This window comes from Synchiropus splendidus, chromosome 1 (assembly GCF_027744825.2).
Source record: "Synchiropus splendidus isolate RoL2022-P1 chromosome 1, RoL_Sspl_1.0, whole genome shotgun sequence".
Taxonomy (NCBI): domain Eukaryota; kingdom Metazoa; phylum Chordata; class Actinopteri; order Syngnathiformes; family Callionymidae; genus Synchiropus; species Synchiropus splendidus.
Window position 1 is genome coordinate 48,915,913 of NC_071334.1, and position 15,530 is coordinate 48,931,442.

A 15,530-nucleotide genomic window follows, 5' to 3' on the forward strand; every position below is an offset into this window, starting at 1 on the left:
AGCCTGCAGATGAAACAAATGTCCATAGTGACCATTTGTGTGGAGGAAAAACAAGCATTCATCCAACCCACTGTCGACCCCTGGGAGTGAACAATCAGTGTTTGTGGGGTCATCGTGCACTCTGGACTATCCGACACACACACAAAGGCATCATTGAACGCATACACAAGCAGAGGAGGACAAGGCAGTTATGTAGCTCAGGCTTTCTCTCCCCCATAGAAGGCAGAGATAAGAATGAAGTTCTGTGTGAACTTTATCTTAAATTTCTGATCAAGTTTTTTTTACAGAGGCAGGTGATTCGGTTATAGTGTGCAGAACAGTATCGCAAAGTTGCAAAGTACAGACACTATCAGTGTACCTCAGTTCAATACAGCGTTTTTTAATTTTCATATCATAGACTGTGTACTGTCAGTACTTATTTGGGGTTAAAATGTTAAAATCATAGGCAAGATGTTGAGTGAGATGAAGACAGCATGCTCTCCGCAACCTTTATAGATTGGTGACAGCTAACCGCAGGTGCCAAAGAGTTTGTTTTCGAAACAATCAACATCTGATGTGAAGATTTCTATTTTACTCACACACACACACACGTATGAAAATGATGGAAACGCCGCTTGCTGCTAGCTAGAAGCTACTGGTGAGTGTTGATCATTACACTTGTGATGTGCTCTGCGCAATAGTATCTGTAGTTGCCAGTTCCAGTGAATGAGCTCGCAAGTTAATGTCACTCATCCGTAGCCACATTTAACGGAAATGTTTTCATGGATTGGAGTGAAAGATTCCACCTGCTGCAAGGAGTACAAAGGCTGTTTTGTCTACCAATAAAATTGCTCTTCCAAGAAGCAAGAATGCATTTGTTATTAAGCCAGCACAACGAATCATAAGAGGATATCATATCTGCTGTCATTTATTATTATCTTACTTTTTTTAATTTATCATCACTACAGTGGAGTATTCACCTTCATTCCTGTCTTGAAAACGATCACATTTTGTTAAGTTAACTTAGGTCAATAACTTAAGTGCTCAGTGGTTACTTACCAATGTCATTACTGCTACTTGCTTCACTACATTCTGTATCAGAAAGTCACTTCTGATAGTGGAGTACAGTAAATATCAGGCACTTTTTGACATTTAAGTTAACCAAAATAATTGTGTGTTAACATACGTTTACATGCCAGTGTTGCTAGTGTGTGCCGGTGATCTTGAACTCTTACAACACCAGTGCCGACTGAACTCTCACTCCCAGTGCACTCTTCAAATGCAGCAAGCCATTGACATCATTGCAGCCCTAATTTCACCATTTAATTTCACTGTGATTTACATCAACATGAACAATAATCTTAAAATGATTCAGGGTGGCCGTTAGAGTACATTAGTGCAGCAATCTTTCTCACAACTGCATCAGAATGCACTGGTGTGAGGACAAAAGGCAACACTGTCAGACAGAGAAGAAAATATGAGCAACCTAGGGCTCCTTCTCATCATAGTTGTGACGTACTACTAGTAATTCTCTGAAGACGAATTAGTAACAACAATTATCTGATAGACCTTTGACTGTGTTACTTATTTCAGCTCAGTTACATGTAGGGAAGTATTTCAGGTGGTGGCTCTTCAAGTCTGTGATTTCTCAGTGAGTGTGCCGCTGGCTGCGTGACATGTTCTGGAACCACAGTGATGTCAGGAGTCACTCACCGATTCCAGCTGCTTCCATGAGCTCTCAATGTGCTGCTGTGCTTTACGACCATCGTGGAAGTGCTGCGGAAAGAGAAAGCACATGCTTAAAATCAGAAAAGTCGCATGATAAGAGAGTATTGGAGCAAGTGTGCTGACCCTGATCATAAAAAAAAAAGATAACAGGTGAACACCAGTGAAACACTTAACACATAACATATCACAACATACACAATATAACATGATTTTTTTTTCAAGCTTATACATTTGAATGTATCTCGATTAAGGTAGGTAGGTAGGTAGGTAACTTTATTGTCAAATATGCTACAGTACAAGACATATAGCATGGATGGATTAAATATATCACTAATGTATTGCAAAAATATATACAACATACGATGGAAAACTCAACTAAAATTAAGAATCATTGTAATATCATTAATTGCGCTGTTATCTGAAGATGTATGCATAATAACAACAACAACAACAACAACAACAACAATAATAATAATAATAATAATAATTTGATGTCCTTTATTAGTCCCACTGTGGGGAAATGTATTTAAATTAATTCAATTATAATTATATTTATAATAACAATAATAGTAATATTAATAGTAGTAATACTAATAATACATATTTTTTAATTGTTATTGTTATTGTCATGTTATAATTAAATTATTATAAGATCACTTTTTAAAGTACTACAACAAGCAACAGTTTTGACATAGGCGGGAAAAGGTGTAGTTTGAGAACAGAAGCAAAAATCGAGTCAAACAGAAGAAAAATGGTTGACATGGCAACACCAATCTAGCTCCAAACTGTGTGAGATAAAATCAGGAAACACAGAATGTGTTCCAATCTCTGGGCAGACGCAAATGTTGCATGATCTGACACTGCCAAGTGCACATTTTGTCGCAAATTCAAGAAACTGCTCGTCATGTATGAAGAATATCCAAAGGCATGAGGAGAAAGTCTGAGGAGTCAGAATGAAAGAAGCTGGTGTGACTGTGAATGAGGAGAGTGCTGCCAGACTGCAGAGGCTGAGCTGAATATTGATGCCTCAGCTCGCCAACGATCTTTCCGCCTTCCACTTTTCATCACTTGAGGTTACAAATGACTATTGCAGACACAGAACAAGACACGTTTGAAGTTGACATTGGAAATTACACATTTCCCTACTATGAGAGATGTGACTTCCTGATCAAGTCACCAAGGTTTCTAATCACAACTCGGCTTGTCACGTGAGGTTCTGTGATTCTCAGCTATGAATTGAAATCTCAGGCGAGCCTTCGGGTGCCATGTACTGAAACACTTGCTATTTTACCGCCACTATTTTCCACAGTGAATGTGATTTCACAACAATTTGCAGACTCAAGTCTTCTTAGCAGTTACCGCTACCATGCTCTTCTGCAGAGCAAATCGAGTCTCACATCTTGAGTGTCTCATTTCATTGGTCAAAATGGACAAGCACTGCAGATTCAACCTTAAAGGAAGAGAAATGTGAATGTCCCAAACAAAATGGCTAAAAATACACTGGTAGTGAGAAGGGTTGTGAGGTGGAGGACCTTTGTGATGAGTCGACTCATGTCCTATCATGATGTACCAGATGTTAGGCTACAGCTTCACCTCAGTTTGATGTTTAACGCAGCTGTTTCAGAGGATCAGAACAGCCAATGGAAGATTTCAGTTTTTTAAACACTGTATACCTGATTATGCAGCGATGACCTGCGCTTCTCATTTCCCGATCTTCCCTCAAACTTTGCGTAAGAAAGAAGTGCAACAACTCAGCAGAGGAAGTATTTCGACAGCTGACAGGATACTAATCTGTCAACGGTTGCAAAGTGTAACAACAAAGAGATGAAAACTAGCAATCTTAAACCAACATTGGTCTCCATGGAAACCAGGAAACACTTTCCTGCCACAGTGAGCACCAAGGCCGAGATAAATAAACTACACACACACTTCTCCAAACAGCTCAAGTGAAACACTACGGTTTGTTTAGGCCACAAATCATGACCTCATTGTCTTTGAAATCTGTCTTGAAAATGCATCAAGTAAAAAGCATCTGGATCGCAGATACGATTGTTAACTGTGAATGAGTGGGTTGAAAAATAAAGAAAACTGGTGATACTGGCAAAACAAAAGGCAGCAAGATATAATAGTAATCAATCAATGAGTTGCTACATGATCAGTATCTGAGCAAAGTCATCATCACACGACGCATTCAATGAATCAAGGTGGAAAACAATTGGACTGGTAGATAAAAACACATTGTTGTAGAGCATTTCTTGCCTGTCTCACTTATCAACCTCAACTTCCCAGCATCTTCCCTCTGTTGGCCAGGACAAAGACGAACAACTGAGTGGAACATTTCCACTCTGTGACTCAAGAGCTCCGTGGTTCAGCACACACACACATCTACGGACCAATAACAAAGAGAAAAAAAAAAACAGACCGAGCTAGTTCTAATTCCCAAGAGGAACAGAAACCTGAAGCAAATGTGCCAGTGAGTCATCCAGCAACACGTTTTCATTTACCAAAAATGCACCTGTAGTGTGCACTGTGTCAACAAACACAAAGATGAGCACAAACTGTTGTTTGCAAATTAGAAACAAGAGGGATGATTAATAAAAGGAGAGACTGTTTCATTCAGCCATACCTAAAAAGAAGGACTTTGACTCATTCTTTAAACGGGCTCGAAGACAGAGAAAAAAACTGTGCTAGGACGTTGTGAGCCTGTACATGAGGGCCACCTCATAACGTTTTTCTGTCAGTTGTACCTCCACAGGAGGGGGTGCTGTACTATATGTTACAAGATTTGACCCAATTTTGAGTACATGCCTCATTGCTCCTCTTTACATCTCGAGCTTTGATCATAAAAGCTGTGACACATGCTCACAATAGGATAAACATTGACTGATATTAGTTCAGTTTTAACAACATGCATCGATGAATATAATACCAACACAGCTTATCACTGTCACGGCTGACACAATAAGAGGTGTCAATTTGTATCGACATTGATACAGCTGTCAGAAAATGACCGGTATAGGTATCATCATGCATTTTACTAGATATGTCACAATGGGAACCCGGAATTAGGGATACTACAAGAGAGATTAGTTGAAGCGTGCCTTCATGCGCTGTTAATTATACGCAACACAGAAGTCACACATGAATATACGGCTCGATAAATAGATCAGATTGGACTTCCCCTCACAAACCCACTAGTGCTACAGTACCTTGTCAGCATCAGAGCATAAAAACATTTCAGTATTACAGCATTCTACAATTGAATGAAATAAATTAGAAGACCCTGAAAATTAACCTAAGTAAAAACGATGCCATCTAAAATGACATGGACAAAAGCTTTTTGGGTGGACAATTCGCGCAGCACTTTAGTGTTTTTTTTTTGTTTCTGCGTCTCAGGGATCTTGTTTGTGCTGCTTCAAATGTGCAATGAGCTTGGTTGTATTAAACTTTTACAGCATTGTGCCACCAAAGGAAACTTGCGCATGAGTGTTCCACTCAGCTGCAACATCTTTGTCTGAGTTTAAGGTTAAAGTTAAATAGTGCCAAGTGGACCATCATCACTTCTCCTGCTGTAGCACTAGCCTGGGTCACTGAAAAAAAAGTGTTTGGACCCTTGCACTAAATCAAGCCTAAGTATAGTTATAGCATATATGTAATTGAACCCCACTTATAAAATGTACTTGATCATCAGTCTGTTGTTAAAGTATTAGTTTAGTCAACTTCAAATACACAGCCAGCTCCTGCTAAATTGTGTTGAAAAATATATATGATAGTTTGCGTCAACCCTTTTACACCCCTTTAACCCCTAAATTTGGACTTCATGACGCGATATTAGAGGCAGGAAACATTCATTCTATGGTTAATACTTTTATTGTTCCCCCCTGGACAGCAGAAGATCGTGGTCCCAACCTGCTGCCAAACCCACCTGAAGATATACTCAGCTCATTTGCCAGCTAACCTTTCTGCTGGTGCAGCCGAAGCAGAAGCCGTATTGTACATCCTTTGCAGTACATTGGTTATTGTAACGGTGTGTGATGATAGGATAGGAGGAAAGATAATAAAAAGAGCTACAGGTGCTGACATCTATATTGTGTCTTTATCTATCATGATTAGAGAGGACACGTCTTTAAGCCCAGCAATCGCTGAGTCAGAACTTTGCTGACCGTACAGCTTATTGTGATTCCCCAGCACACTTTCAGGACAGGAAGAGTTAGCTCCCTTCCTTATCCTTCAACTATTAACACTTGGACTGAATTGGATGGAACAATGCAGATGAGTGCTCCAATGGCACTGTCTTCATTCCACCATGGTCGAACTATAGAATGACACGACTGAAAGGCCTCCATTTCTGTCGCTTACAATATAGCAAAAATACATTTAGCATGTATGAATTTAATGAGTAAAATCCAAGATACACGAATAATAAATAAATAATTCAAAGAATCTGGAGTGTCTGATTAATAAAGTGCACTCATCAAAACTAATATTACATTAGATTCAATGTTATTCAGTTGACATTACTTTCAAGTTGATAATGACTTTTCAGGAAATCAATTACTGCTATCTGATTATATTTTATTATTTTATTTTATTTAATACCAATCTTAGACGTTATTATGTTTAAGTTGCTTGAGTATAAGCAATACCTGCAAATGGACATCAAAAGAAGAACTATTAATAGGGTTATGAAATGGATTGGACCATGCAAAATCAAAAATACCAAATATTTAACATGGTTGAGGATACAATATTAAGAAAATGTAATGGAAAAAATCTTTTGTCATAAAAGCCTTTCACATAAAGAGTGATGTAAGAACTAGTTAAAATAACATACATATTTGGTAACATTATGAAACTCTCCACAGCCAGGAAATGTCAAGCCTGCCCCTGTTTTGTAAAAACAATCTCAGCGGCTCTTTCAAAATCCATAGAGACAACATCCTCGGCCTCACCTCTCATGTGGCCCCACGCTGCGCTCTGCATGAGGCTCACTGTGGGAAGCAGGAGGAGTGACTACGAAACAGCCAGAAAACTTCTTTTTCAATTTTGGCTCCTTCATTTTGGAATCTGCTATGAGCCCAGATAAAGACATGACGGGGAGAGGTGACCACTGTATGAGCCTCACGTCTGGCTCTGCTGGCAAACGTGTCTGACAAATTACAGCACGAGAGCACAGAGGAGCGTGGAACATTTAAATATTTACAGCAGCTGTGAGGCTTTGCAGTCATCCTTCGCACTTATATCTTCGTTCCAGAGGTGACGTCGCCCGTAATGACTACATGTACTAAAAAAAAAAAAAAAAAAACGCCACACTTCTGATGGAATCGGCTTGACAATCCATCAAAAACTCTCAGATCCCCATTATTTATTCCCAGTATTTTCCACAGAGTTTCAACATTGATCTCTGAAGGTAACTCCAGATGTTTTGTTTCTAAAGGTGACCGTGACAGCAGCTCTGATGACACCAGCAGTGACCAGATGTTTGCTCTGCAGTGGTGTTTCCACTCCACTTCCCTCAGCTGACCTTCCATGACTCTCTTGACTTCTTCAGGAATTATTCCATCTCTGATGACTCAATGGTCGCTGCACTGTTGCTGCAAATGGCTTCCTGATGTGATGGTGACCTCAACTTTTAGTCTGTGTGTGTGTGTGTGTGGTGCATCTAACTTCCAGTAGAGAGAAATATTGAGTTAATGATAGTGAGCTTGTTCCAGAAAAAGGAGTGACACGTTCTGCTCCTCTGGCGAGCCTTCCAGTGGGTCTATATTTACTCTGCAATGACCTCAGCAAAGACGAAGCACAGCAAGCTCAGAACATTTCACTCTTATATGTCTTCAACTCAAAAAGAAGTATGATGCCACTCACCGACTTCCTCTCGGCTTTGAGCTCCTGCAGGTAGCGTGAAAGCTCTATGATGATTTGAGAGGTCAAGTTCTCAGCAATGACCTCATGCTGCCCGGCATAGTCGTTCATCTCGTTGAGCGTCGTCAGGAATGCTCGACAGAATGTGTATCTGCAAGACAGCAATGATTACCGATTCATAGTCAACACGAAAGGCAGCAAAAACCTCTGTCTTATATCTGAGGCATTTGGAATGCAGCTCTCATCCCCCAAACGTGTTATATCACAGTTGTATGACAATTGTATAACTATTACATTACATGGCTTCTTCACACTTTCCATTGCAAACTCTTATCCTATCATAGTGAGGACCAATTTGGGGAAAACACCTCCTTGTGGGGCTCTCGTATCTTTGTGAGGCCCTTTTTCCGGACTCCACAAGGTTAGCCTCAATTTGAGGATGAAATCTTCAAAAGAACAGGGTATTTATAATTAGGTTAAAGTTTGGTTCAGGGTCCTGGTTAAGTTTAGCCATTTGTTTTGGATGGTTAAGTTAAGCGGGAGAGGCTGGGGAAAGGGCTTTGTAAATGAGAAGTCCTCAAAAAACTAGTGAAACGTGAGTGTGTGTGTGCTATCATAAGTCACATTTGTGTTGCCGAGACAATAGGAAAAAGGAGTATGAATTTTTCACTTACTTGCTCTCTTCCTCTTCTCTGGAGTTCTTCTTGGGTTGATATTTCTTTGATAAATTCCTGTGAAGAGGACAACAGTGTCAGATGACCATCAGACAAACATCATTGTCAACAGATTTCTCTTCATATTTCCTCATCAATACCAGTCAACAGATCATACAGTATAGTGCTTCAATCCAGCAGAGTGCTTCTGAACCACCATCTCATGATCATAAATCTTTAGAGAATTCACAGTGCTAGTGCAGCCATGTTCCTCGTGTGGCCTTAATTTGACACTGCTTGTGTGTCAGTGGCACAAGACAAGCAGATGGGAGCTGCAGTCAGGCTTGTGTTCTGTCATCTGATTTACAGACATCTGCAGAGTCCTCTTGAGCAATCTTTTCAGTTTGACCCCTTCAGAGATCAGGTCAATTTAACACTTTAACATATTCAATAAACACACTGGCAGTTGAAATATGACAGAGGGTTTGAATAGCCAACAGCTCCTTCAACTCCTGCCTTTTATTTTGTCACACACTCATTCTACGCTGTAGAGCCACTGCTGCTTTCAGAGGCTCCTCTGTCAGAAAAACATATCTATAATTTCTCTGCTCCGGGGTGGAAGTGGTGTCTGCTCATAGTTATAAATTAAGAATGTCTCTTCCTATTTTGGAGGGATAGGCAACAAAATATCTTCAAAATTACATTAGAAATACATGTCTGCAACATTAACAAAAGAAATATGAATAAATGTGGATAGAAAAGTAACAAAACAATTTATTACCATTTAATATGTCACTGATAAAGGGTGTAAAAAACGAATAACAATTTCAATGAATCAATAAATAAATGTTAAATAAAAAAATCTATGACATATGATAGATGAGGTAAGGTAAGCTGATTCCATTGTTTAGTCAGCTTCATTTTATGTGTTGCAAATTTGACTTGTAACTCATTTATTTACTTCCAGATTCATTTATTTGATGTTCTGCGTATATATTCTTTAACTTAATGGTTAAGAAAAGGGATTAATATTATTATTGCAAAAAAAAAAAAAACAAAGTAATAATATCATGAAAAGAATCATTCAAATGACTACCAACTGCCACATCACCAAAATCCAAACTCATTAACAACATCAACATAAAAAAAAAAGAAACTAAATCTAGGTCAAAGCTCATGTTAACAAGAAGTGAAATTGCTTCATAAGGTTGAATTTTTCATTCATGCCTCAGTACGTATGTTTAATTTAAGAAAATGCTGTCTGGAATAAATAATCCATGTGTTACAATCGTGTGTGATTTTGATGGCCGACCCACAATCCCCCCACCAACGTACACACACTTCTGTTCCCTGATGATGTTTACTCTGTTGCTAGGCAGATCTGCGTCACTTCCTCACCATCCCCTCCTGGAACTAGTGCACCACTGTTGGTCACATGACAGATTCAATTATCATCCCAACATATTGAGGAAATGTGCTGGGTTGGAGCTAATTACAAGATGGTGTCTGGTCCTGGAATAAAATATCTGACACACATTTCTTCACACCCTCAGCCCCACACCGATATTAGTGGAAGTTTAGACCTCTGCAGGGCCATATGGGGCAGCCAATTGGGGGAGGGGGCATTAAACTGTCGACGAGACGGAAGCATTGTGCATGTTTTCATCAATGCAATGGAGGAGGATTATCATTGGATTGGAACCGCGGTGGCTATTGTCAGATGTAAACAGATGAGCAGTTGACAGCAGCAATTTAGCTCAGCAGCTAATGGAGATCCTCCAACCAAACCAAAGTGTAATGACGCCAGCAAAGGATGCTGTGTAAAATCCACAGCTGGCTTGGTATGCTCGATAGATCTGCAATAGACATGGTGGACAGTCTTCGAAGAAGACCTAGTAAACAGCAAGTCTGAAATAGACATGGCAGATTTGAAACAATCTTAGGAACTTTGTGACAGATTTTGTCAGACAGCAGAACATATTTGGTCAACTATTGACACTTTTGGGTTTGGCTTAGATGTTGAGAATATATGAGGAACCTGGTTAGACTGAATTAAACTGGAATACAGGGTTGTCATATTACTAAAATTGCTGGATACGCACTATCATGATTTTTAGAGGGCAAATTTAATGTTAAAAAAAGCAAATTAATAAATAAATATCGGTTTTTGAACGTCCCGGACTTCGAACAAATCGGAGTTCAAACAAAAATTTTGAGATTTTTTGCTTCGGATTTCGAACAAAAATCCAGAACTCGAACACCCCCGAAAAAAGCCAGAAAAAACATAACGTGCGCGGACCGATCAGCTGACCCACAGCGCGCATTGTTATTGTGTATGACGCAGCCTCTGTATGCAGACGTGTCCCGTTAGCTACATTTATATTGCACTGATGTTTTTTCTTCATATTGAGGTGTAAAACCTTTCCTGTCTCCGCACTGGACCGTGGGGAGGTGCTCACTCTCGACTCTCAGCTCCGAGGCAGGGTTTGATGTCCTGCCGTCGGCTGGAGCCGGGACAGGGATGAGGCGAGTCTGGGACAGAGCGTGACTTGGTTTATGACTTTGTCACAGCCAAACTGCACAGAAGCGCACATTCAGAGCTGGACACGCACCGGGCACCTCTTCACTTCTGGAGAGACGTCACTCACTCGGCAACCCCTCCCACATGCAGCGGCCACACACATAGAGGAACAGCGCACCTGCAGCAGACACTCTACATTCACTCCTACAAAAGCCTATTTTAAGGCTTGGAACGCATTATTTCTTTTTCCATTAATTGTAATGGGAAAAATCGATTCGGATTTCGAACGAATCACTTCTGTAACGGCCATCTGAAACGGCCTTCTGGAACGGACTGTGGTCGAGAACCCAGGTACCACTGTATGTGATGAACCATGGCCAAGGTGCCAGTGTCACTGCCTGCTGAAAGTATCGATACCATACCATATAAGCATATATAGAATATAAGCATCATTAAATTGATGGATGGATAGATGGATGGGCTTGGTACTAATTATTTTGACGAGGACTGTGCTACAATTGGCTAACCAGTAAGTTCAAGTAAATCGACACTTTACATCGGATTTTCAGTCACTATTTCCTGTGTCAGTAACGCCACATACAGAGTAGAAGCAGCAAATACTTGCTTCAGTGTTTCCATCTGTTTAATAAGAGGAAATGAGAATAAAAAAGACTGAGTCCAACAATTTTAATGCATGATGGGGCTTGCCCATCACAGTGAAACATCAATTATTGTGACACAGCAATTTAAAAGAAGTGAAAATCTGACAGAAAAAGCGACAGAAAAGCAATTAGCAGCGCATCTGCTTTAGTGGAAGCGTGATGGTTAGATTAAACCTGATTGAACAAGATAACTGACTATAGAGGAGCATTAGAAGTAGAGAGGACACAGAGAGGCAAAATACAACATCCTTGTTAGGAAATACCGTAATTTCCAGACTATAAGATGCTACTTTTCTTGCAGTCTCTATACACTACAACGACTTGCCTAATGTATGGATTTTTACAAGCTAAAGAGCGTCATGTAGCCAAAGTATTGAGTCTCGTCACATTTAACCAATGAAATCACAGATTTACAGCGATCAAAATGCACTCTTGACACCCGCGTGTCACACAGAGCCGATCTCCAAGATGACTGGAAATGGGAAGCACCGGCTGAGACCGGCTGTGGTGTCAGAACTTCAGACACACAGATGAAAACAGTGCATTCTGAACGCTTTAATGTGAATAAAAGATGTAATTTCATGATTCAAGTTGAGAACATTGCAGAGTTTGTTTATATAATAATAATAATAATAATAATAATAATAATAATAATAATAATAATAATAATAATAATAATAATAATAATAATAATAATAATAATAATAAAGGCGGGTACACTGAGGGAATATGATTCATGTAATCCCTCTGTTTAAATATGAGGAGTTCACAGGCATTGTGGGTAATGCTTGTATGTAAACAAAGTCTATAGTCCTATTATCTCAAGCTGACTTCAAAAGTGTGGTCCGAAAGGCTTCATGAGCGGGGGTTGCCATGCTGTGTGTATCGGAGGGTCTCTCTGAGCTAGTGGGTGTCGGGGTCAATACTTAAAGCATTAGCCATATTGGGAGCGCTCTTAAGCAAGGACAGTCAGTGGATTTGTGCTCCGTCTCCCACTGAGTTAGGGAGCTAAAGTCCTCAGCAGACGGATCATCTCAGTGCAGCACTTATCTTTGGAAATCATTCACAACAGAGCGTGAGTTTGAAGGGAGGGCTTGATGGGAGGTGGGGGGCGCCCAACACTGAAGGGGAAAATATCTGGGTCAGACCTGGGGTTGATAATGCTGATACCTAGTGGTCTCTATAGTAACACAAGCCACGCCCCTCCCCCACAACATGACCACGTCAGGCCTAGAGCAACAGCAGATTTAGATTTGAGCGAAACCATGTCTTCCTCCACGTCTTTGCTTCAAATCCATATTAGCTCTTATTCTGCTGAGTGTGTCACCATGGAAACTGACAGATCCCTGGTCTTTACAATGGCTAATTTACAACTTCAAGTTCCCTCCTCCACACAGAGGTCAGGGTCGTCTCAAAACTCTCCAGAGTCTGTCATCACAAGACGCCTGACAAGACCACAATTGCCCTCAAGTGCAAAGCACAACAACAAATGACTAAACACTGGAAATAGGAAAATCAACAAGTACCTTGACGGAACAAGACCAACGCAAAAAACTGGGTCACTATATCAACAAAGGTATTTATAAACAAAACAAAAACAATTAATAAAACAAGCGCCAAATGGCCTAACACTAACAAATCAAACAAACACTAATCAAATTAGCTCCTCATCAAATAGCAAACACAACAAATCACTAAGCACAATGGAAATAAAATAACAAATTATTAAACACAACAACAAATCAATGAACAAGAAATAAAACAGAAATGACCAAGAACAACAAACAAGTGTTGGGATGCGTAGTTCGGTGTGCTTTTCAAACTACAGCACCAGTACGTCAGGAAACATTGATCCTTAGCGAAGGACCATACTTACCTAATTTGTTTTGCATAGCTGGCTTCAATCTCTGAGCGCTCTTTGACAAATTTGGCGTACTTCTCCACAAATTCGATCCCCCACTGAGTGTGCTTCTCCAAGTTGTCGAACTGATCCTGCAGAGTAAGAAAATTAGAAGACATTATTAACATTTACAAATATAACATTTCTTCATGCTTAATTTACCTGAACACAAATCTTCTTGGTTTAAACATGTAAATTAAGCTTTAAATTAAATCGATCTAAAATGTAAAAATCAAATGAATAAAAAGAGTCCAAATATAATTTAAATTAAATCCTAAAAGACCTAATGCAGGAGGGACTGACAAATAACCAAATGAAAATAATAAAACACTAAAATGATCATCAAGTTCAATTATACTGTCATTATAAATAGAAGTAGGAGAAGAAGAATAGAAAAAGATGAATAGAAAAATGTACAGTGAGATAAAAAAATAAAACAGTTTGGGCTTCTGTTTTGTTTTTTTTTTAATTAAAATACAAATCTGACAGAAAATACATAAGAGCCAAAAGGAGGAAAACCAGCCAAAACAATGTGTTCAATATGTGATGATTTTCTCACAGCTATGAATCAACACAGGTGCAAACTGATGCAGATGAAAGTCCAATTGTTAAAAGTGAACGATTGTTTTAACCAATGCCATCTGTCCTGCCGAGACTTATGCATTATGATGTGTTCATAAGGAAAAAATGAGTATGTTAGGTCAGCTCTTTACACAGGACCACGAACAGTGAAAGTAACACAGCAAGGTGCAGGTATGGCTAATGGAAGGCAAACCTCTGTAAATGCAGCTATGTGAAAGTGGTGGTGTTGAATGTCACTTAAAATAAATATTTAAGAGATAACGTGGTTAACTGACAAATGGCATTTTTCCCCACTCACCACCAGTAGTGGGGGCACCAGCCAGATTAAAAATGACTCGCTCTGGTCATGGGAATAGAGAGGCTTTGGAAAGTCAACTCAGAATCTTCTCTCCAGTGTGTCCAGACGAGATGCCCACCACAGCTGGCCCCTCTCAAAGTGGACGAGCAGCTGTCAGTAAGTCCAGTGAGTCTTTCCCAGAGAGTAATTCATGATATGTTTTCTTTTGTTTTTTCATACAGGCAATCTCAGCATGTAAACAAACACAAATATCACGCTGAAGCAAGCAACACACATTGTCTTATTGTTAGCAATATTAGTCCCTTTCTGATCATCATGTTTGCCTTAATGTACCACTCATATACCACTTTAAGATAACTCCAGTCGAGCAGGAGCTGTGAAGAAAAGGGAACATCTCCCAACCACAAGCCCAAACCACCCTGTGTCAAATGTACACAGCAATAGTGGGAGGGAAAAACTGAAAAACCTAAACATTTGTTTTGCCCCAGATGGATTGTAGTCGACAGCTAACTCTAAGGTTTGAGGTGCAGTGTGATATACCTGGTCACGTGGGTTCTGAGGTTTTTCATAATGTTGCAGTAACCGAGCTCCACTTGGCAGCCACGACCAGCTTCATGTCTTAGATTGTTTTTAAATCCATATATTATTGTATTGATGATCCAAAATAGTGTGCTGACATGCAGACTTCTAAGCTTCCACCTGACTTACGCATGCCGCTGTGAGATGACATGCAAATTGATTTCATGCTCTGTGAAGCAAAATGGAAAATGCTTAATTAAATAAATTTAAAATATTTTTTACCCAGCCCTAATCCACACTGGTTATGTCGGATAGGCCTTGCATCCTTAATGGATCTGATCATTTTGGAGACTGCGTCCCTGAGTGGATACAATTGAAAAATGCCAGACCTGTCACTCTGCATAAACAACTGATCAGTAGGAACAATGACACCACCATCTGTCTCAGCTCTCTCCTTGAAAATCATCACTTAAATAACAAACTTCAGACTGGCGCTCATTCAGCAACAACTGTAACATGTAACATTTAAACACCATGTAAATGTAAAGACAAAACGTTCATAATGAGCAGCAAACAATCATTGTGAACATAGATGTTTTGTGGACATACTGTAACAGTTAAAGCACAGTCTTCAGAAAAGCCAGGCACAAACAAGTCTCACGTAAATATTTCAGAATCAAAACTTGAATCTAACTGAAACTTGGGTTACTCCCTAGTGGTGGAGTGTTGCGAGTGTTGCGTGAGCATGCGACCACAGATCTGCCTAAAAAAAAAAAAAATGGACGCCCAGTTTTTCTCAGCAGGACGCCCTAAATGTCTGATTATT

The 15,530-nt window shown here is 39.7% G+C and overlaps 1 protein-coding gene across 25 annotated transcripts in view; it reads right to left on the reverse strand.

The window, feature by feature from the left end:
• Positions 1–15,530, reverse strand: part of LOC128752323 (formin-binding protein 1) — a 62,267-nt gene that overhangs the window by 25,011 nt on the left and 21,726 nt on the right. For 24 of the 25 annotated variants that reach the window (XM_053853413.1, XM_053853412.1, XM_053853401.1 and 21 more), the window contains exons 2-5: positions 13,282–13,397; positions 8,244–8,300; positions 7,573–7,720; positions 1,693–1,755 (exon numbers count right to left, since the gene is read on the reverse strand). In XM_053853413.1, coding sequence (XP_053709388.1) covers positions 1,693–1,755; positions 7,573–7,720; positions 8,244–8,300; positions 13,282–13,397 — 384 coding nt within the window. Of the gene's footprint in view, positions 1–1,692; positions 1,756–7,572; positions 7,721–8,243; positions 8,301–13,281; positions 13,425–15,530 lie in introns of those variants that run through there. The other variant, XM_053853415.1, reaches the window with a different exon arrangement.